The sequence below is a fragment of the Suncus etruscus genome, chromosome 7 (genome assembly GCF_024139225.1).
Source record: "Suncus etruscus isolate mSunEtr1 chromosome 7, mSunEtr1.pri.cur, whole genome shotgun sequence".
In the NCBI taxonomy this organism is placed as follows: domain Eukaryota; kingdom Metazoa; phylum Chordata; class Mammalia; order Eulipotyphla; family Soricidae; genus Suncus; species Suncus etruscus.
This window is the reverse complement of record NC_064854.1, coordinates 4729632-4754403: the sequence shown is the minus strand read 5'-3', so window position 1 is coordinate 4754403 and position 24772 is coordinate 4729632. Positions and strand designations below refer to the sequence as shown.

At 40.3% G+C, this 24772-nt stretch overlaps 1 protein-coding gene across 2 annotated transcripts in view; it reads right to left on the bottom strand.

The window, feature by feature from the left end:
* The window catches only part of GRB10 (growth factor receptor bound protein 10), a 176256-nt gene that overhangs the window by 133553 nt on the left and 17931 nt on the right, over nt 1–24772 (bottom strand). Inside the window, exon 2 of one of the 2 annotated variants that reach the window (XM_049777476.1) lies at nt 18700–18797. In XM_049777476.1, the coding sequence (XP_049633433.1) occupies nt 18700–18750 (51 nt within the window). In that variant the 5' untranslated portion in view covers nt 18751–18797. Of the gene's footprint in view, nt 1–18632; nt 18798–24772 lie in introns of those variants that run through there. The other variant, XM_049777477.1, reaches the window with a different exon arrangement.

Sequence of the window (24772 nt, the reverse complement as noted above, 5' to 3'; positions counted from 1 at the left end):
TCCAGTACTGCCCCCTCACAAAACACGAATTAGGAGAAAAAACATGGTAGTCTTGTAGGGACAGTGGTTTTCAAAAGCAGGTTACAAAGACCAAAGGTCTCTTATTTTTTTAAAAATATCTTTAAGCACCATGATTACAAACATGTTTGTAATTAGATTTCATCCATAAAAAAAAAAAAAACCTTCACCAGTGCAACATTCCCACCACCAATATCCCATCGCCCTCTGTCCCACCCTTTGCCTGTATTTGAGACAGGCATTCTACTTCTCTCACTCACTGTCATTGTCATGATAGTTATTAGTGCATGCCCTCATCTCTATTATCAGTGGATATTATTACCATTCTGTCCTATTTTTTTTTAAACCCATAGATGAGTGAGACTATTCTGCATCTATCTCTCTCCCTTTGACTTATTTCACTCAGCATAAAGATTCCATGTTGGGGCCGGTGAGGTGGCGCTAGAGGTAAGGTGTCTGCCTTGCAAGCGCTAGCCAAGGAAAGGACCACGGTTCGATCCCCCGGCGTCCCATATGGTCCCCCAAGCCAGGGGCAATTTCTGAGTGCTTAGCCAGGAGTAACCCCTGTGCATCAAATAGGTGTGGCCCAAACCCCTCCCCCCCAAAAAAGATTCCATGTACATTCATGTATAGGAAAATTTCATGACTTCATCTCTGACAGCTACATAATATTCCACTGTGTATGTGTACCAGTTTCTTTAGCCATTCATCTGTTGAAGGGCATCTTGGTTGTTTCCAAAGTCTGGCTATTGTAAATAGCTCTGCAATGAATATAGATGTTGCAGAAGGTATTTTTGTATTATGTGTTTGTGTTCCCAGAGTATGTCCCTAAGAGTGGCTGGATCATATGGGAGCTCAATTTTCAGTCTTTTGAGGAATCCCCACATTATTTTTCAGAAAGGCTGATGGCATTCCCATTAGCAGTAAATGTGAGTTCCTTTCTCCCCACATCCCAGCCAACACTGATTGTTCTTGTTCTTTGGGATGTGTGCCAGGTCATACCACCCAAAACATGCCCAATCTTGTCTGATCTCAGAAGCTAAGCAGGGTGGGGCCTGCTTAGTACTTAAATGGGAGATAAAGATTTCTTAATATATTAAGCACATCTTTAGAAAGCACATTTGAGGCCCTGTTGTTCTCAAATACCTAGTCCTCCACACTCCAGAGGACCCTGGAGAGAGACCCTTAAGAAATCCATATAAAAACTAACCTGAGAGAGATGGCAATGGGGACAAACATGTCAGCAGGAGGAGCCATGCAAAGCAAAATTGGCTCCTAGACCCCCCCTATAAAAAATAAAGCCTTTTTCTCACTACCCCACTTAGCCTGTTTTTTTTTATTTAAAAATACTATGATTTATAGTTATTCATAGTTAAGATTTAGACATACGATGTTTCAGCACCCATCCCACCACCAGTGTCAATCTCCCTCCACCCATGTTCCCAGAATCCATCCTATCACCTAGCGCCTATCATGACGGGCACCTTTATAAGTTTGGTTGTTACAGTTTGGGCCTTAAGGACTTCATTGCTGTAGGCTCTGTGTCTTGGATATTTAGTTCTGTCCTTTCTTAATACCACCAATGCATCTGAGTGCCCTTGGTCCCTATCCCCTATTATTTCTCATCTGTCTTTCTTCTTTTCCACTCAATTTCTTTCCTTATCCATCACTATATTCTGGGGCCAAGAGTGTTTTAGACAATCCACATGTCATGCAAACCCTGGAATCCAAATGCAAACCCTGCATTCCTTCATACAGTTATTCCCACTCAGCTTCTTATCCAAACCCCTCTTCCTCAGAAAAAGGGCAATAAGCGGAAACCAAAATAACCACATGTATACATATAATAGCAATTTGTTCAAAACCTAGACAGCTTTAAGCTGTTCCATGATTTCGTTTGGAAAATGGAAGCAGAATCTCATATTCCGTGAATAATGCTGACAATCATACTATCTTCAAAGTGCTCCCAGATGAACACTTTTAAAAAAATAAAGAGTGAACATGGGAACAATTTGTAAGTATACTACAAACTTTCAGATGCAATAAGATGTATTCAGATTTGTACTCTGTAAGTGAAAACAGCCATGAATGACTTAAAGCTCTGAGGCAAGGTGCAAAAATGGAAGACGGCCTCCCATGGGATTCCTTCTCTAGTACCTTGTCCTGTCACAGGAGGTAAAATTTCCTGAGCTCCAGGAAAGTCCCAAAGGACCAGACCAAAATGCCATCAACAGTCTGAACTTGTGACAAAGGGAAACAAGTCATCATAGCCACGTGCGCCCCAAATAAAGTGGAGTGAATGAAATTAATAATTAAATTAATAAATTACCATATTTGTCGTACCAAAAGATGCAGCACTTTCCCCCACCCCAAAAATAAATGCATGTGATGGAGCAAATGCTACTTGAAGCTGAAACCTGAGTGCAGGGGGAGGAGAGCATATAAAAACAATGTCCATCTTATTTTCAGATGCTTCTTACAGAGTGAAAAATACAGTAAATGAATTAAACCAAGGGCAATATGTCAAGTGAACTAAGCCTAGTCCTTGAAGCTGGGAAATCTGTTTGCAATCTTAATACAGCTCTCATGGCTACCATCATCCCTTAGTTATCTCTGAGCTGAAGCTTTCCCCTTCACAACAGAGTATTATCACACTAAGACATCCCCTAATGAACTCACAAAACAATAAAAAAAATTCAGCCCCTTCAGATAAAACCACTCCTCCTCCCCCTAGTACCTGTTCCCCAAGACATCAACGTACAAGCCAGGGCCACCAACCACAGCTGTTGGAAATAACAGGCAGACTTGGCGTGTCTAAATCCACCCACATTCAGTCCCCAGTTAGCAGAAGAAAAAAGGTGTCTCTGCCCTGAACTTCCTCAAAACTCATTTCAGAATCTGGAAAGGTTCTCACTGTCCTTGCTGACCAGGAAACAGTCTTGGGGCTATAGATGATGTAATCCTTCCTAAGGTGCTTCCTCATTTATCCATCCCCCAGGCAGGCACCAGGCAAAAAGCCAGAGGTGAATGGCAGTACAGGGCCTAGAATCTGGAAGGGGAAGATTTGCTCTGATCTGGCCAGTGCTCCAGCCTGGGTCTGAATAGGCTATGTCTTAGCCCACACCTGAGCCATGTCAAATAGCTCATTAGACACAGGTGCAAAATGGCATCATGGAGCAGAGAAACATGGAGCAGTTCCAACAGTGTGCTGAAGGGCACAGACATCAGGTCACAGTGATTCACCCTCACCAATTGTTTATATTTCCACAAAGTGTGGTGTAAAACAAGTGGTCAAGAGAAAATTAAATGAGCAGCTTAGAAGCACAAGCATAACCGACTCAGCCAGCTGCCCAAGATCCCTTAGCGCCTGAGATCAGATCTGGTCACCAAGTAGGACTGTCGGGGACTAAATTTGATGTAGGCACAAGAAATTGCTCTTTGCATTTTTCACAGATGAAAAAACTTATGGCCTTTTGAGTCAAGTGTTCTTAAACTGTTGGTATATTACTAGAGTATCTTCACTCTGCTCTTTTTTCATCTATGAAATAAAACCTTTTAACTACAAGGCTTCTGCATTGATTTTTTTATAATATATATATATATATACACACAATGGAACACTATGTAGTTATAAGAAATGTATATACACACACAATGGAACACTAGTTGTAAGAAATGAAGAAATCATGCAAGTCCCTGCAACTTGGATGGAATTAAGAGGATATCATGAAGAAGGCCAAAAGCCCAATGTTCTCACCTGTTTTATATAAAATAGCATGGAAAGGGAATGCAAGGTATCAAAATGGGGCAAACTGTTGGCTTTAGATTACTTTAATCACAAAGACAACAAAGGAAAGAAGAAGCAGACATGAGGCAACATAGGGCAGAGATTCAAGGGCCTTGGGACACATCAGTAGGGTAGAGGTGATGTATATAAATAGTATCTAAGTCACAGAGTCAACAAAATAAAATCGAGACCCAAACAATAATAGATAACCCAGAAAATGTCCTTTTTAAGGAGTCAGATGGGTGTCAGGAAAGTTAACATTGCACATTGGTGGCGGGAGGCTGACACTAAAAGTAGGTGTGTAGAAACATTATATACCAGAAAATCTAGCATAGGCACAGCTATAAGCCATTTAAAAAAAAACTTTAAAAAAATAACAGTGAATGAAAGCAAACTGCAAACAGATCCAATCATTTTCAAGAAACCAAACTGTTATCATAACAAGTTCTCCAAATATTTAAAGGAATAAACTTTCTTTAACCCCCACCCCAACCCAAAGAAAGCAAGCATTCAAACACCTACAATTCACAATGTCTGGTAGATACTCAAAAACCACTTGAAGAGAATTTAAGAGAAATTGACCAAGAAAAAGTCAAAAATGACATAATTAGAACAAAGGCATATTCAGATATCTAGAATAATAAACCTGATGTAAGGATTAAAGAAGCTAACAGAAGGCATGATCCTGAGAATAAAAAAAAAAACATTCGATACACACCAGCCTCCTGAGATGGAACATTCTAATAAAATCAGCAGGGCCTTGAGAAGATGAGACATTCCACCCCCAACCTGCCGTCCCTTCATTCTAGTGTCCTGTTCACAGGCACCACAGCCCAAAAGTTTCCTCTCTGACTTTGGTGGCCTGGCAAGACCTGGCTGGAAGTGGCCTAATAAAGACAGAAGAGAAACCATCCTGCATGATGAATATCTTTCAACCTGGTTGGAAACACAGTATTGAAAGGCTTTGCTGGTAAGATGTAAATTAGTAAAAAAAGTGCCTCAAAAAAAAAAAAAAAAAAAAGCTTGTTTCTTTCTCAATCCTCACAGGACATCCCACCATTGCTGAAGTTGAGGTGGAGTGCGTGTGTGTGTGTGTGTGTGGTGTGTGTGTGTGGTGGTGTGTGTGTGTGTGTGTGTGTAGGGTGTGTAATGTGTGTGCATGCCTGTTGGGGGAATGGGGGAATTTACAGTTTATTTCAGGTCACAGGACATCCCACCATTGCTTAAGTTGAGGGTGGAGGGTGTGTGGTGTGTGTGTGTGTGGGTGTGTGTGGGTGTGTGTGTGTAGGGTTTGTGTATACATGCCTGTTTGGGGGGAATGGAGAATTTTCCAGTTATTTCAGGTTAGTGTATAGTTGAGGATGAGAGAGAGAGAGAGAGAGAGAGAGAGAGAGAGAGAGAGAGAGAGAGAGAGAGAGAGAGTGTAGATTGTGTAGTGTGTCTATTCGTGTTGGAGAATGGGAATTTCAGTTATCTTTGGGGGGGTTGTATAGGGCTCACACATACACACACACACACACACACCAAAGTTGAACACAACAATACATACATGAGCAATGCCTGGAGAATGTGAAAACAAAGGCATCTGGCGCTGGCCTTGCCACAGAAGAGCCAAGTGCCAGATAGAATGGATTCAGTCCTGTCATGCAGAGAGTACTCCAAGAAAAAGCTATAACTAGTTCCCGGGGGGCATGAGTGGGCGGGAGTCTTGAGTGTCACAGTGACCTGTCACAGGCGCCACTTATTTCCACAGAACAGATTTAAAGTGTTCACAGGCCTGGGGAAGATACTGGAACAAGTCCTTCCTCTTTCTACCACTGAAATTATATAATATCTTTTCACTCAGGAACTCACCCGCTGAGTTCAAGCAAGAACTTGGTCACATCAGCAGGTCTCAGAAGATGGTGTTTCCCTAGCAGTGAAACCCCACCAGGTGATTAAGGAAAGAGACTTGCTGGCACTGCCACTCAAGGCCTCATCTCCGATGATAACGAATTCCAGGGCTAACTGAAGTCTGGATCTGCTTATGATACATCCGTCTATAGCCATGCCATGTCACCAGTCCCCAGGAGGAGTTGTTGGGAGCAAGAACAAGGTCATGGCACAGGATTCGCATGAGTCAACTCCAAATTGCTCAAAACAGAACTGCAGAGAACAAAATGGATCCAGTCACAATCATGCCAGACTCTCCAGTCTGCTGTAGCTCAATAAAAGTCAAGTCGTTAGTTAAGGAATCCAAGGGGAACAGAAAGACTTCAGATTTGCCCACACAGACGCACGGTCCAGGATGCATAGGAAAACAGACCAGGGGATGAGTGTACACTAACATTCAACCCAGGGATTCAGTCTAGGGAGTTGGGCTTCAAAATATACAGACCAGGTGCTTAGCATGAACAAATATGCAGCCTGAAGGCTTGGTCTGCACTAATACACAATCCAGAAACTCAACGTATATAAATGCACAGGCCAGGGGTTCAGTCTGCACTAATACACAAGGTCAGCATGCTGACGATAGCATGCAAGCACAGCAAGAATACACAGTATGCACACCACAGCACGCATACATCGACCATATACTAACTGTTTATGGTTCAGGCTGCTGAGACAGGTTGAGGTTTCCAGGACAAGAACTAAAGGCACATCCAACTGTGATGCAGGTGCATAAAAAAGTCAAGTATGACTGACAGACATAGTAAGAAAATAGAGACCAGCCACACTTTCCCCACAGCTGTACATCTACATAGACAATATAGAATGATGGCCAATACAAGGCTGAGGAATGTAAGACTACTATAGAGAACTGAAAGATGTATTGGAAGTGAAACGTCCATACTTTAATATCCAACAGTTGATCAATACTTCAGTACCACAGCTTGCAAGCCTGCAATTCACCCCAACCTAAAGAAGTCTGCTTCGACCAACTTTCTTATCCCCACTGCAATTGGAGTGATCTGAGTCTCCTGATGCACCGATGGTCACAACACCACACTGAGAATAGCTTCTCACCTGAGGTTTTCCCCCTGAACTACTAACTTCGAAATAAGTCCCCAAATCCTTCAGTCCAAACCTACAGGGCTCCACAGATAGTGCCAATGATCCATTAAGTCTGCAACTTAAGTCCTGAAAATCAGGTCGAGCATGGGAACAGATACACCATGAAATATGGTTCCACGGAAAATCTGAAGTCAGCCATGTTTCCCAAAGCAGGAGTCTACCAAGAGGCTATGAAGCTATTCTCCTTCCCTCCATAAAATTTCCCCCAGAGACCTCCTTGTGTGTGTGTCGGGGAGGGGGGAGAGTTTACACTAATAGTGAAATGGAAAAGATGCACCTCCAAACTACAAATGGAACCATGGAAAAGTAGCAAAGAACCCGTCTATGAGTTCCTCCCTCGCAGGTAAGAGCCTTATGAACCAACAATCCTACTGACATATGTTTTGATGTTCTTGTGTTATGTCCTCAGAGGACAAAAATTCCTAACAGGTGACAAAGTTGTAAGATAACCAATAGCACTTCAGAAATTTGGCTACTGTACCGGTGGCTTAAAAACAGAAATAAAGACTTCTTCAAAGAGACTCACCAACTCAACTGTATCCACCCAGTACCTACTCAATGGCTAACATCTTAGTGATAAAAGCTAAGACCCAACTTTCATAGTGTTTATATTTTATCTGAGGAACACAGAAAATTAAAAGAATGCTAGACAATTTACTAATGTATACTTTCCAAGAGATGCCAGCTTATGCTCCTTTTCTGCTTTTTTGTATAATATCTATTTAAGCACCATGATTACAACCACATTTGTAGTTGGGTTTCAGTGATAAAAAAGAACACTCTCCTTCACAGTGCAACCTTCCCACCACCAATGCCCCCATCTCCCTCCTTTTCTACCCCCTGTCTGTCTTCGAGAAAGGCATTCTATTTCTCTCACTCACTACCATTGTCAGGATAGTTATTGGTGTAGTTATTTCTCTAACTGCACTCACCACTCTTTGTGGTGAGCTTCATATCATGGCTTGTCCTTCTAGCCCTCATCTCTATTGTCTTTGGGCATTATTATAATAATATCTTTTATTTTTCTTAAAACCCATAGATGAGTGAGACTATTCTGTGCTATCTCTCTCCCTCTGACATATTTCACTCAGCATAATAGTTTTCATGTCCATTCATGTGTGGGAAAATTTCATGACTTCATTTTTTCCTGACGACTGCGTAGTATTCCATTGTGTACATGTACCACAGTTTCTTTAGCCATTCATCTGTTGAAGAACATCTGGGTTGTTTCCAGATTCTGGCTATGGTAAACAGTGCTGTGATGAACAAAGGCTGCATTTAAAACCCTGCTGTCTGTGGTGAAAGACCAATCCCATTATCCTCAACAGGTTCCCAAGGTCCCTGGAGACATCCCTATTAGAAACGTGTCTCTCCATTCTCTTCCCAGCAGAGCTAAAACACTTCACAAAATTTTCCTGCATCTCAGCAAGTCTGGGAAGATTCAGCATAATGCAACGGAAGACAGAAAATCCATATTCAGAGGAAAATTTTCTATTACTTTCCAAAAATCACTATCCAACATAAACAGAAAAACAAATTCACAGGAAGAAAAGTTTGACTTCAGCTTTCCACTTTTCTTATCTTATTTTAGGATCTCATGAAATTATTTTCATTAATAATATTTCCACTAAAATTTTAATCATCATCATTATACTTTGGTTTTCCTTGTTGAGAATGAACAGTATGATTTTTTAAAGGTAACAGCAGTTTATAGCCATACCACCTTAGAAGAGCCAGACCTCGTCGGAACAATTCTAGTAGCCACTTCTCAGGGTTTCCCTCAAGCATACATAAATAATGAACATGTTGCAAGAAAACTACCATAGATATGTTTGCTGTATGACAAAAATACCATAAACACAGGAAGGTTGTCCTCTATGCTAGGGCATCTAATTGTCAGGGCCTAAGTATGACAGACACTTGCCAATTTTCAGACATGCTGTAAAGGGGGAGAAAAAAATAAGCTATGATAGGACATAGTTCTGTTTTTATCATAATTTGATTTAGTATGTACTGTGAAATAAATATAAAAATATAATTTAACTGCAATCTGAACACCTAATATGAAATTAATGCATATAAAAAGTCAAGTTTATGGGGCCGGAGAGATAGCATGGAGGTAAGGAATTTGCCTTTCATGCAGAAGGTCGGTGGTTTGAATCTCAGCATCCCATATGGTCCCCTGTGCCTGCCAGGGGCGATTTCTGAGCATAGAGTCAGGAATAACCCCTGAGCAATGCCAATGCCGGGTGTGACCCAAAAACAAAACAAAAAAAATAAAGTCAAGTTTATGTCAAATTTTGTTTGGTTTTTGTTTTGTTTGGTTTTGTGGGCCACACCGGCAGTTTTCAGGGCTTACTACTGGCTATGCACTCAGAAATTGCTCCTGGCAGGCTTGGGAAACCACATGGGATACTGGGGATCAAACCCAAGTTTGTCCTGGGTTGGCCACGTGCAAGGCAAAATGCTCTACCGCTGAGCTATCTCTCCAGCCCCAAGGTCTGCAACTTTTTTTTTTTTTTTTTTTTTGTGGTTTTTGGGTCACACCCGGCAGTGCTCTGGGGTTATTCCTGGCTCCAGGCTCAGAAATTGCTCCTGGCAGGCACGGGGGACCATATGGGACGCCGGGATTCGAACCGATGACCTCCTGCATGAAAGGCAAACACCTTACCTCCATGCTATCTCTCCGGCCCAGGTCTGCAACTTTTAATGAAGGGGGTAAAAAAGGGTTTTTTCCTCTCCCCAAAACTGAACTACTTTTTTAGTCATTTCAATGTTACACTTATTAGCAAATGAATTTACTGTTCATTAAAACACTGTAATTGTTCTCTGCCTGATAACTAAGGTGCTTGCCTTCAAACCAAAACGTCAGCCCTTCGAGCAGGAGCACTGAGAAGCACTCCCACACCAAAATCTAGCAGAGAAACTGCAATATTCACCAGAGAGCCTCCCCTCCTGACAGGAAGGAGGCGCAATGTCCGGCTTGGAAAAGTTTGGCAGCTGGTTAATAGGAAAACCCACATGGATCATTTGTCACATTCAAAATGCTCTAACACGGTAAATTGTCGTCCACCGTTTGACCTCGTCCTCAACTCTGCTTGAGAAGCTTTTTCTTGGGCCTTAACCCCTCACCGGGCCACCGTCCACCACCAGAGCCACAGGAAGACAAGCACCTCCTCGTACTCCCCAGTCTAGAACACCAAGGACACAGAGGCCGAAGCTACTTTCAAAACACAAACTGTCAGTCTGGGGAGGAAGAAGGGTGAACCCCAAGCCACAAGAGCACAATGTAGTTATTGACCGCCAACACCAGGAAGCTGTGAAAGTGTGGAGGACATGATGTCATAACAACAGGGTAACAGGGTAACATTGGGGTCCTCTATAGGTCAGTCCAGGCCATGGTTAGCCGTCCCCTGACCCCAAGCTCTACTCCCGGCCAAGCTGGGGTCTATAGGAAAGTGAAAAAGATCCTGAAAACTGTAGAAGACTGTGAAAGGCCAGGCCCTGGGGCACCCATGTTTGCAGGGGTGGAGCCCCCAAAGACCAGAAGCCTGTGGGCTGGTAGGTAGTGAGGAAAAAGGCCTCGGAATAAGCACAGCAACATCTGGGAACCCCACCAACACACAAAAGTCATACCAGAGGGCCAAAATCAGGGGAGTCAAGTGCTCTGATGCACAAGGTAGACTTGGTCCAAGCTAGCCCCCCGACAGGTGCGAGGTGAATGATTGAAGATGACCTTTAAGGAAAGACACCCCTAAAGTAGTTTACTAGGAACCTCATCACAATTTTGCAAATAAGGATTCCCCCATTTTTTTCTGCTTGGTTGGTTATTTTCGGGGGCCACATCCAGTTGGTACTACGGGTTTACACCTGGCTCTGTCGCAGAAATCACTCCTGACAGGCTCAGAGACCATATGGGGATGTCAGGGATCGAATTTAAGTCAGCCACAGTGCAAGGCAAACACCCTATCTCTGTGCTATCACTCAGGCCCCAATTCCCCATTTCTTTGTCAGCTCTTATAACCTACCTACAGTTCTATCTGGCTAAGCTGCCTCTATAGATCTAGGCCTGAGTCATTCTACGAAGTCAGATTTCACTGTACAAGTGTGGATCCACCCCCATTCCCATTCTATTGTCCTCAAGGGCTCAAGTCCAAGGTAAACAATCTGAGGACTGAAAACAGCAGAAAACTTCTCAAGTTTTCGCAAGGTCTGGGCAGGGTGTGGAAAGATGCAGAGCTCCGTGTGTACGTAGGCAAGGGGTGAAAGGCCACAGAAAATCAGTGTTTTAATTAAGGAATGACGTTTATGAAGGAAAGGAGACAGACGCAGACAGAGGTAGGTGGAGACCCAGGGACAGAGTCCCAACGGAGCTGGTGAGTGATGTCAGCACGGAAGCTTGGCATGGCAGAGCTCAAGGGATCTGACAGGGCCAACGAAGACACACCAGGCCGGTGCAATGTCTTGGCCCCCTGTTTCTCAACTTCCCACATCCCACTGAAAGGGTCTTAGCCCCCGCCTCATAAATCATCGGTTCTCACCTACAACCTGCCTCCTACGACAGGCTGAAAGTCGGGTTCTCCAGGGGACAGGCTGGCTTTTGGAGAGCCCCAGAAGACCAGCTCCCTCTAAAATGAACCATCAACCTCAGACCTCAGGACACTCAACCTCTTTTATCAAGAGCATTTGTCAAAGAATCCAAGAGGGCAAATGTCGCTGTCTGGGGACACAAAGCTTGAGTACATGTAGCCCGCATGTCCCCTCTTGAGATGTGGACTTTCACTCTGGGGATATGTACTGGACCCCTCTACTGCCCCTGGTAGAGAGCAGTGCATACATGCTTTCTGAGATCATGTACATGTCTCCTGCATGTCTCCTCTTGAGATGTGGATTCTCCTATTTTCAGCTGGTCGTCTCTCTCTCTCTCTTCTCTCTCTCTCTCTCTCTCTGGTGTGTGTGTGTGTGTGTGTCTCTCTCTGTCTCTCTCTCTGTCTCTCTCTCTTTCTCTCTCATCCTCTTCCTCCCCCTTCCTCAATACCTCCAAATAAAACCTGTTTTTTACTTTTAAAAAAATACAAGAGTCAATTGGGAGAGGAAGGGTCTATCTTTCATGAATAAGAGCAATAAATTCAGGGAGATGGGTGGGTCCCCTGACAAGCCAGATTCGGCAACATGTACCAAACAGTATGCTGGCACTCTGAGGAAGGGACTGTGAGGGGTGGGGAAGATGCCATCTTTGTGACATGCCAGGTATCAATGTGCAAATCAAAAATTCAATTTATTTGTTTCTACATTCATTTAGAGATGCATTTCAAGGGGCTGGAGAGATAGCACAGTGATAGGGCAATTGCCTTGCATGCAGCCAACTCAGGATAGACATAGGTTCGATCCCCGCCATCCCAAATAGTCCCCCCGAGCCTGCAGCGGTGATTTCTGAGTACAGAAGATTGGGAGTAACCTGCTGAGACCACCAGGTGTGCCCAAAAAAAAAAGAAAGAAAGAAATTTCTAATAAGAATAAAATAAGATGAATTCTTCTTTTCTAATTTTTTCAGCTCAACCAAGAAACCTTTCCAACTTGGGGACAAGTGGGACACCCTCAGAGGTTGCAGAGAAATACCAGGGTCAAATGCTACTTACTGACCTTTCTCCTTTCCCCTTTCCCTTGCCCCTTTCCCCATGTCCCCCCCACCTCCTGCACTTCAGAGCCCCTATTACTTTCAGCAGGGTTGGTTGCTGTCCTGACAGGTAAAATAAACTTTAAGACCTTATAACTCGCAAATGCATGATCCGATCTCAAAAGGCCAACATTACTTTTGAAGAGAGCGATCCCTAACTGCCATGGGCACAGGGAAACATAGGAAGGTAATTAAAGTTCAATATTCATCAGAGGAGAAAGAAAGAAAAGTCAATAAATTTTCTGTGCAATCTGAACTTCCGGAATGAGTAGAAAGAAAACAAAACAGAGCCCAATTCCTTGTTCGCTCCCCAACTATGAAATCTTTTATTTTTTTAAACCTACAAAGCAAGCCATATTTAACGTACCATTATTTTCACTCTATAAAATAACACATAGGTTTTTAGGATGTTCTCTTCCTCTGTACTTAGGTATTTAGCTTCAGGTGGCATTTGCTCCATAAGATGCACTTTTGGGGGAAAAAAGTGCATCTTATGGTATGGAAAAATAATGTAGTTCTGTGCTAAGTTCCTCCCCCACATGGGAATTCATTCTTCCTTTTCTCCTCTTCTTTTCTTTTTTTTATAATAAACTTTATTTATTTTAAATGCTATCTTTATTTAAGGCACCATGATTACAAACATGTTTTTTGTAACAGACGATTACTGACCGTAAGACCAATCTACAGTGCACGGAGAAGCAGAAAGCATTAAGTAAAAGAGATGCACTTTCATTCAGTCATAAGCCACGTAATTTAGGGAGTTATATCACATTTCATACAGTGGAGTCTTCTAACTGAAAAAGAAAACAATATATATGTGGCACAATGTGGCACTCTTTACACAGAATTAAGAAAAAGAGCAATAACAAAAGCATTCAATGAAAAGCTACCTGCATTATTAATAACAAAGCTAAAAATATAAGACTTTAGGCCCATATTGAAGAATGACATTTTTGAAAAAATGAAATTTCGACAAAGGAGGAAGAAAAACAAAAAATCATAGCTCCCTTAAAGGTTAGTTGGCCTTCTCTTATAAAAAACAAAGTTAAATGGGACTTCAGAGCTTTTGCTTAGACTCAGTTTTAGCATTTCTCGATTCCACTTTACATCTTTACAACTAAAACGTCTTCCAATCAATCCATCTGTCTTTCTCTATTTTGTCTGAAGAGCTGTTATTAAAATTGACGCTTCAATACATATTTTAGGATTGAAGGAATTCAATCATGGTATGCGTCTACATAGCAATCACAGAAACTAAATAAAGAATAATTAAATCCATTATTCTGGCATTTTTACCTTCCTTCTCACGAACAGCCACCCCTCCCTCTTTTTCTCTCTCTTCCAGTAAAATTAAGAAGAAAATCTCTATTCAGTGGAAAGGAAAGGTATTATCTGTACTCTGCCTTATTCTTCTCACATACAAAAGTGAGATCATGAAGTTCCCAACAGAAGAGGATGATAAGAGATTTAAACAGAGCATTCGATCTTTGGCCTATCCCACGAGTCTACTTATCTTCCCCGAAGGCAGGTCAGCATCCTGCCTAAATGCCAACATCCAGCTGTGGCCTGCCAATCACTTAGAGATTAGTCAGTGAAATGAGTGTATCGAACATATTATTCCCAACATTTTAAAAAGGTATTCTCTATTTTTCTTAAATCCCACAGATGAGTGCGACTATTCTATGTTGTCTCTGTCCTCTGACTAATTTCACTCAGCACAATAGTTTCCATGTCCATCCATGTACAGAAAATTTCATGGACTTCATTTTTCCTGATGGCTACATAGCATTCCATTATATAGATGTACCAGTTTCTTTAGCCATCATCTGTTTGTCGGGCATCTAGTTTGTTTCCAGAGTCTAGCTATTGTAATTAGCACTGCAATGATAGAGGTATGCAGAAGGCATTTTTTGTGTTGTGTTTGTGTCCCATAGGGTATATCCCTAGAAGTGTATAACTGGATCAGGTGGGAGCTCAATTTTCAGTTTTTTGAGGAATCTCCATACTGGTTTTCTATAAAGGCTGAACTACCAGGCATTCAGACTAACCCACAATACAAAAGGTAACACATATTTCACTTGTCAATTGTCACAATCATGACAATTGATAGTGAGAGAGAAGTAAAAAATTGTCTGTCTCAAATACAGGTAGGGGTTAGAGGAGGAGGGGAAATGGGGCCTGTGGGGGTGGGAAGGTTGCATTGGTGAAGGGGGGGGTGTTCTTTTTCATAACTGAAACCCAACTACAAAAATGTTGTAATTATGGGTGCTTAAATATATTACTTAAAATTTTTTAAAAAATGTGGGCCGGGTGAGGGTGGCGCTAGAGTAAGGTGTCTGCGTTGCAAAGCGCTAGCCAAGGAAGGACCGCGGTTCCATCCCCTGGTGTCCCATATGGTCCCCACAAGCCAGGGGCAATTTCTGAGTGCTTAGCCAGGAGTAACCCCTGAAACATCAAATGGGTGTGGCCCCCCCAAAAAACAAAAAAAACAAACAAAAAATTTTTTAAAAAATAATAAAATAAGTATCCTCTTGATTCCATATAACTATGATATACAATATAAAGCATAAAGGTCCAGGCTATTTTCTAACACATCATTAATATCCCAGTATAACAATAAAGTATTTTTTCCCAGTCAGTTCGTGAAACACCTGGGCCACTAGCCCACGACTGTTGGAACTCACACTTCTGCAGAAAACACTGCAAAACTAAAACTTGCAGGATGCGGGCAGAAGTATGTCTTCTTTCCTTCCCACAGCCAGCTTTCCTCTATCCCTGGAAGCCCCCTTTCTCTTTCAAGGCTGCCCAGGGCTCTCTAATCCATGGAGCACACAATCTTCCAAGGATCTAAGAAAAACATGAACAGGCCAATCCCAAGCAAGTAAGTTAAAACAAAAAGGAAAAGACTTAATATTAAGAGCAGGACCGGCTGACTTCATCAGTCATCTCTAGCAACACATCCAATCAAACATGATATCCATCTTTTAAAGCTCTTCCAAAGAAGAAAACAATAGATAACATTTTCCAAACATGCTCTATGAGGCCAAAGAAGAACATTATGGGAAAAAAAAAAGAAAGCTATAGGAACTATCTCTGATGAACAAAAAAAAATTTTTTAAATCCTTCACAAATCTTAGTACATTAAACCCAACAATACATAAAATGAATCCCTGTTCACGAACAAGTAGATATATTTTAGGAAAGCCAAGATTGTCAGAACATACAAATATGTTAACAAAATATACCTTAATCAACAAAAAGAAATCTCTCTAAATATATGTATATCAGAATCAATGTCATATTTAGCAAAAAAAAATCATTTTTCCCTTGAAGACCAAATGTAAGACAAGAATTTCCACTCACAATTATTCAATATAGAGAGTCTAGCCGGAACAATCAGACAGACAAAAATAAAAAAAAAGTAGTTTAAATTTGAGAGGAAAAATTACTAAACTATAATTATCTGCAGATTATATAATACACAGAAATTTTTAAACACAAGTAATAAACTATTAGAAATAATAAAGAGTAAAGTGAATGCTACTTTAAAATATTAAAACATCGTATTTCTCTAAAGAGTAATAAACAAGAAAACAATTCCATATAACAATGAGTTTATTGTTAATTAGCACCCAAAGAGTTAAGTTAAACTAGGATAAAACAACAAAGGAGATAAAAGTTTTGTATAATAAAATCTACAGACAGTATCAGAATAAATAAAAGACATAAAGAAATGAAAAGCTATTCTGTGCCTGTGTGGACTGGAAAAATTAGTACTTCTACAATGCCCAGCTTTCCAAAAATAATATATAAATTCAGTGCAATCTGTCCTAAAAGGTCTAGAAGCATTCCTCCAGAAAAAAGCATACTTTACTAAAATTTGTGTAAACACAAAAAGCCCCAATGATTTAGCAAGTGACAGTAATCATACTCCTTGGCTTAAAACTATACTACAAATTGACAGAATCCAAACAGTAAGGGATTAGTATAAATATATACTATACATATGTATGTAACATATACATATTGCATACTAGATGATATTTATGACAAAGGAAAAAAATAAGACACAAGTGAAAAAGGAAAGTTTCCTCCATACCTGAGAAAACTGAACAGTGAAATTAGAAACTCACATTAAACTTGCCATGAGCCCACATAAAAATCTGAAATTGGGGCTGGAGATATACAGTGCGAATGGAACTTGCCTTGCATTGTAGTACTCTGTGCACATTAAATACCCGATATATAGATAATTTGTAGAACCTAGCCACAACTATTAGTGAATTACTCTTTATTAACAGTGGCTAAGATGCTGGAGATCTTAAGAAGCCTTTTTGTTTTCTTTCTAAAAAAAAAAGTGGAGATATATCGAACTGTTATAACTGCAGATCTCTCATGATTAGAATTTATCATAAATCACCCAATTTCCTGAGAAATCCTAGAACTGTCATTGAATTTCCTGAGAAGAGGGGCCAGATGCAAACAATATTAGCAGCTAGGTTTTTTTTTTTTAATTTTATTTTATCAACTTGCTCCAGAGTTCCTTTGACACCCTGATGACTTGGAAACAGCAACAACCTGCTTTCAAGGCAGGGTTCTCTGCATTGCCACCTAAACCAGAAGAAGCTCCGTGTCACCCTGACTTCAACATGGCAGCTAGGTTTTTACAAGAATTAGAGGATGCCTTTAAAGCCATTAAGTGAGGTGACAAGGTGGCTGGGAATGAAACTTATGGTCTAGCTGCAAGCAGCATGTCGCATGCAACAACCAAAATTAATCTGCCATATGAGAATTGACCTATGTAACTAGGGAATAAAGCAGAAAGCTTCACTCAGTGGGGTAAGGCAACCCCATCTCTTTGCAAACAAGACAATCAGACACACAAAAATTCTTTTAAGTATATATAAAATGTTATGATCTAAAGGAACTGAATAAATAATGAGAATACATACACTTTGGGGCCAACTGTTTAATAGTAACTTTCTGACCTACAGCCCACCCCTATAGTCATCTAATTGTTCTAAGTGCAGTTCCTGCCCCCATGCTTTCGTGCTCAAGCAGAATTTGACCCAGATGTAGACAACAAAAAACAAAAATAAAATTGAAGGGAAAAAATGCCTAAATGGCAGGCAGCAGCTAATGCTGGGACCAACCTGACCCAGTAAACAGCCTTCACTAGCAAAGTTTACAGTTCTAAGAATTTTAGCTTTGTTTCAAAATCAGTAGTTACATTAAATGGTATTCGTAATTAAATTTAAGTCTTCCTTCTTTGCTTTTTTTTTCTTTTTGGGTCACACTCAGGAGCACTCAGGGGTTACTCCTGGCTCTGTGCTCATAAATCGCTCCTGGCAGGCTCAAGAGATCATATGGTATGCCAGAAATCGAACTGGGGTCTGTCTTGTGTTGGCCACATGCAAGGAAAATGCCCTATCGCTGTGTTGTGGCTCCGGCACCCAAATTTAAGCCTTCTTTCAAAGATTTGCTTCACTCTGTCTGATGCCAAATATATTAAGTGTTTCTGCAGTAAAAATTACACTACAGGCTATATCTCATCATGATAATTAAAATAAGACTTCCCATATTAATAAGGAAGAAAAAACAAATTCAGAGAAAGGTGAAAACAGATCAAGCATAGATAATGTGAAGTAGCTTGGGGATTCACTACAAGGATGGTGTCTGACAGTATGTTAATAATATCCAGACACCATAGAGAGGAGGGCTGGAAGGACTGGCCCACGATATGAAGCTTACCATAAAGAGTGGTAAGCTCAGTTAAGAAAAATAACTACACTAACAACTATCATGGCATTGGTAGTGAGTGAGAAAAATAGAATGACTGTCTTGAACACTGGTAGGGGAAGAGCGGAGAAAGGAAATGCGGGAGGTTGGTGGTGAAAGGTTGCAATGGTGAAGGAGGGCGTTCTTTTTTATGACTGAAACCCAACTACAAACATGTTTATAATCATGATGCTTAAGTAAAGATATAATTTAAAAAAAATTTAAAGAAAATAAACAAAGACAAAATGATTCATCCACAATGTAGCCCAAGAACTTCCCTGGTGGCTGCCAGAAATAGGACAATTCATGGACAACTACCTTTATGCTGTGGCCCACTCTTGGTCAATACCTTTGTGCAGATTCAGGCACCCATGCTCACCCATACCTGGTAGTACGGATGGTGCAAGAAGGAGTCTGGGCCACCAGCTAGAGCCATCTGTTCCTTCTTGCCGTCTTCAAATTACATTGACTGCACCACAGCACCTGGAATAAAGACAGAGCGTGAGAAACTGAGCCAGAAAGAAAACTACTGCACATCTCATTCAAGAGCAATCTGTTTTAGCGGGTAATGCTTGGACACCCCTTTAACTCTGGTTCAGAGGTCTGCTTTAAGGGCACCAACTTGCCCTCTAACACCAGAGACTGTCACCAACCCCAGATCATGAGAAGGTGCATGGTCTCCAAGCCCTCAAACGAGTGAATTTCTCTGCCATGTTCTCAGCAATTCCCATAAACCGATGTCTCCTCTTAACATTTATCACATACTGAAGATTTAATCATACTTAGAAAAATACGGATTTAGCCTTATTTCATAGAAGTATTTAAGGGGTATGAAAATATGGGGAGATATGAAAGTATGGGGGTACTACTGCTTTTGCAAATTTGGCACAAACAGGAGCAAACACAATTCTCAGAGGGGATCCACCATGATGTACTGAACTAATTTGTTTTTTGTTTTTGTTTTTCAGGCCACACCCGTTTGATGCTCAGGGGTTACTCCTGGCTAAGCGCTCAGAAATTGCCCCTAGCTCGGGGGGGACCATATAGATGCCGGGGGATCAAACCAAAGTCCTTCCTTGGCTAGCGCTTGCAAGGCAGACACCTTACCTCTAGCGCCACCTCGCCGGCCCCATGATGTACTGATCTAATGCTCTCACTTCAGGTCACAACTTCCTAAATGACAACACTCCCCCTAAATAGTCACATAAATGATCTTATTTCTACTCCTGTGTGAGCTCTAGGGAATCTGAGCTGAATTAAAGTCTACCCCAGCTCTCACAAGGAGCTTCCAATGGGCAGAAAACAGAAGGGGGTGACTTCTCCTTCTTTCACTGAGGCACAAGCTACATTCCTGATAGCCACAAAGCTATCTCTGTGTGTTGAGAGATGCCTCTGGCCAAGACCCCAGCCCAAGTTCCCCCTGAAGTTGCAGAGAATCAGGGTGCAAGACAGCTGGGGGCAACCAAACCAGCAGCCTGACCAGTATCTAGAGGGATCGCCTGTTTGGCTTTGCAGATAACAGAAAGGTGCTGTGCCGAAGTACCACAGAAAAGAGACATACTGAGATAAATATCTCTCAAATAGGTCCTCTTTTCTAAACTGCTGGCTGCCGACAGATTTCAGACCCTTGACCCCATAGCTGCATGAACCCATCCCATAAAATAAATATTTTTATATATACACAGATAAATTCAGTTTCATTTGAGAATGTGAATGGTCACTCTTCAAACCATTTGTTCCCAGATCTCATGAGAAGCTGTGACGCTTCCAATCAGTCCACACAAACACAATCTCAGGTCTGCCTAAGCTACCTCTCAGTCTTCCTGCACCTTCTGTAAACCTTCAATCCCACCTCAGATTTCCTCAGGGTACTTATTTTCCCTTACAAACAACCTGGAAGACCTCTAGAGGGGTCAGTGTATGCCTGCTCCTCTCTAGTGTATGCCTTATGTCTCTAAACCACTTTCTCCTCCTGGTCCTTTATGTACCCATCTTGTGCCCATATCATCAGACTTTCTCATGCCTTTTCTGGTACTATCTGACTTTTCCATTGGTTAATGTCATATATGCAGCTTTTCTGGAACTCTGATGTGGGTTCAGTGTAAAGAAATATAAATCCCCATACTGAAGTTTCCAACCAAGTGAGTTCTAAGAGCGTCAATATTATCATTTAAATATACCCTTTTTTGAAAATCTAAGTATCAAATTTGAAAGATTTTGAAAACTGAGATAATTTCTCACACGAAAAAAATGTATATCTCAGAGCGTTCTTAAGTAGATTCTCTCAGGAGGTAGAATTCTGATCACCAAAAGAATATGAAAAATTCAATCAACCCATACTCAATTATTAAACATGAAAAAATAGAATTATGTGTTTTACCAAACCTGGTGTTATCTTAGAAATACATACACACAATTCAGCAAGATTAGAGGGTACAAAAAACAACTGTTTCCATATATCAACAAAATTTGGAAAATAGCTTTAAGAATAATAAAACAAGTAATTGAAGTTTATTAAGAATAAAGCCAGTTCACAGTGTGAACTGATCTAAAAACACAAAACTTGTATGCTGAAAATCACAAAATGCTGCTTTAATATAAATAAGATATCAAATTTTAAATGATCCAATGTTCTTAAACTAGAATATTTAATAGCTAACTTTTAATTCGAATCAAAGTAATCTAAATTCAATGTACTCCCTGGCATTTCACACAGAAGTAGATTAAAAAGACGCCAATTAACCCCTACAAAAAAACTCTTGAAAAGAACAAAATTGGAAAATTGAAACTTCCTGATTTCTAAAGTTGCTATAAAGCCATGATAATAAAGATACGTTGAGTTGGCATGAGGACAGATATCAGATATGCATACAGACAAAATAAGTATACTACAGAACTCAATAATAAGCCCTCATATATATTTGCATGGTAAATCTAGTAAATACAAATAAATAAAATAAATAAAGACATTTTCTTGATCCTTTATCAGTTCATAAGCAGACAGCTGATATGTGATATGGGTCTCCTTAAAACCTTGTGACAGACAACATCAGTATATTAACCATCTGACATAAAAAAAGGGCAAGATATTTTTTCAATAAATGATTTAAGAAAATTGGACCTTAAACACCAATAAATTTAATTCAAAAATGGACCAAACCATAATGAGCTCTAACTCTTAAACTCTTAGAAGAAAGATAGTACAGTGAGGAAGGCACTTGCCTTGCATGTGGTGAACCTGGGTTTGATCCCCAGCACCTAACATGGTCCCTCCAAATCATACCAAAACTTGCTGAATCAGGAGTAAACCCTGAGCACCACCAGGTATGGCTCAAAAATAAATTTAAAAGATTCTTAGAAGAAAATATAAGAGAAAAATTTCCTGACACACAGATTTTGAATGGCTGTAATACCCATGTATGATACCAAAAGCACAACTACAAAAAATAGGATTGAATCAAAAATTCAAACGTTTGTGACTTAAGACATTACATCAAGTTAAAAACATTAACTATAGGGCCCGGAGAGATAGCACAGCGGCGTTTGCCTTGCAAGCAGCCAATCCAGGGCCAAAGGTGGTTGGTTCGAATCCCGGTGTCCCATATGGTCCCCCTTGCCTGCCAGAAGCTATTTCTGAGCAGGCAGGCAGGAGTAACCCCTGAGCACCGCTGGGTGTGGCCCAAAAACAACAACAAAAAAAAAACATTAACTATAGAAATATAAAAAGCATGGAGGTAAGCATGGAGGTAAGGTGTATGTCTTGCATGCAGAAGGATGGTGGTTTGAATCCCGGCATCTTATATGGTCCCCCAAGCCTGCCAGGAGCCATTTCTGAACGTAAAGCCAGGAGTAACCCAAGTGCTGCCAGGTGTGACCCAAAAACCAAAAAAAAAAAAAAAGGAAATATAAAAAGACTAAATTACTATAAATTACTAGCAGTTAATTAACTAAAACATTAATTTCTAGCTAGTGGGAATAATATATACAATATATAAAAGAAAACTAAAATTCAACAGCAAAAAAAAATAAAAAACATGCAAAGGATTTGACAGCTACTTCTACAAAGAATATATATATATATAAGTAGTACCCATATGAAAAGATGATCAGTTCACTGAGGAAACATAAATATTTAGAGAGAAAGGTGGAGAAATGCCTCAGATATTGTTGACATATGTAATAAACTACAGCTTCTATGGAAAATATGAAAACTTAGCACACACAAAATAACTTATGATCTATCAATTGCATTTCTAGGCATATTCCAAACAAATAAAAAAAAAAAAACAAGAGAATCAAGCAAACACCCTGCTTCTAACATTACTTGCAAAAGGAGAAACAATCCAAATGTTCATAGCTAGATGAATAAAAAAGCAACTGCAATAAATACATACAAAATAACATTCATCCTAAAGAAATGAGCTTTTTAAAATATGCCACTTCATAAGTAAATCTTAAATATATTCTATGGCACCAAACAAACCAGCCACAAAAAATCAAATGTTGCATAGTTTCATTAAAAGAGTACAGACAAGTCCTGACCACAACTAGAAGTATAGACAAATTTACACAAATCCATATACAAATTCATATATTCAACAAGCAGAACAGGCAAATTCCTGACCAAACTAGAAGTAGATATATCATCAGGGATCAAGGGACATGAAAAACTGTCTAATGGTATAGAAATTCAGTTCAGAATGATAAAAATATTTTGGAAAAAACAGAAATATTTAATAACACTGAATATCAAGAATGGCATGCTTCAGAAGGACTGAGGGAGAGCTTCATTAGGTAGGAAGTGAAAAGATTGAAGCTTTATAACAGTACATCTCATTAACAATTATAAAATGAATCAGAAAATATGTCAGTTAACTATTGGTCTTTTTTTTTTCTCTTCTTCTGATGAGGGCTCATCAGAAGTTCTGCTTGTTAGATGGTTTTCTCACATCCTTTCAAGTATGAAGGATACAGCTTCCTGTGCAAGAATGCCATTATAAATAATGGATTGGAAGCTGTCTATTTGAATTGTGTTCTCAACTTGAGATGAAAATTGAAGCAATCTTGTTCGTAAAGCTGTCATCTCGTCTTAAAGTTCTTTATCACAACAGAGTTCAGAAAAAGAGTTCAGACAAAGTCCTAAGTTTGCTGAATCTTAAGTGGACATTTTTCTTATTGTCATTATTTACACTTCTAGATTCAGAAACTGAACTTGCACAGTCCATTACTCTTTTCATGTTGTTTAATTTTTTTTCTTTATATTTTAAGGCAATTTTTACTAGTTATAAAAAAATAACCAACCATCAGAAACTTGAAAAAGTGCTGCACCCAGGAATATATTTTCAGAAAGGTATACTGGAAACCAGAGAGGGTAGGCAGAGCAGGTAACACACACATCCAACTACATAATGTGTTTATGATGGATTTAAACTACATAACATCCCCCCTAGCATAAGATGATGAAGTGACTTTAGCTAGTGATCCCTGCAAACACACAAGTGAACCAACTCATTCATTTTCATCACAACTGGTACATTTCTCAGGGTCTGCTAAGTTATTTGCAAACACTCCTATTCTCTCCTACTTTTTGCATGAAGAAACATAGAATATGAAGCATGCTTTTCATATTGCATGGCACAATGAGGTTAAAGATTAGAACAGAAAAAAATAGAATCCGAACAGAGCTCTGGAGTTTAAATTACAGTTAGACCAGTTACATCATGGCCTTCCTGTTCTGAACAGGTCTCATACACTCAGCAGGTAAAGAATAGTCCCAGGGGCCAGAGCGGTGGCACAAGCAGTAAGGAGTCTTCCTTGCCCACGCTAGCCTAGGAGGAACCTTGGTGGATCCCTCAGCATTCCATATGATTCCCCAAGCCAGGAGTGATTTCTGAGCGCATAGCCAGGAGTAACTCCTGGGCATCACCGGGTGTAGCCCTTCCTTCCCCCTCATAAAAAAAAAAAAAAAATAGTCCCTACTCGCTCAGACACTTCTAGCCTCATTTCATCCCCGAGTTTCATCCTTACCTTTCTGGCACTTACTTTTCCTTAGTCTTCAGTTCACAAAAGACTTTTCCTAGTGAACTTAGGGCCTTTAGGTGCCATATCCTGGACCAACTCTTAGAAAAAGCCAACTCCTCCTTTTCAGAACCAGCATGATAAAATAGAAACCCATAGATGAAGAGTTACCCAGAAAACTTAACAAGGAATATTGACCTACATAATCTCTTTTAGAGGAAATGTAAAGATGTTTGATGAGTTCAGATAAACAATGGAACACATAGCTAATAAAACACAGAAGAATCTGATAGCAGAAGGTTAAAACTACAAATAGAAATGTCAGAACTTGGGGCTGGAGAGATAGCATGGAGGTAAGGCTTTTGCCTTTCACGCAGAAGTATGATGGTTCAAATCCCAGCATCCCATATGGTCCCCTGTGCCTGCCAGGGGTGATTTCT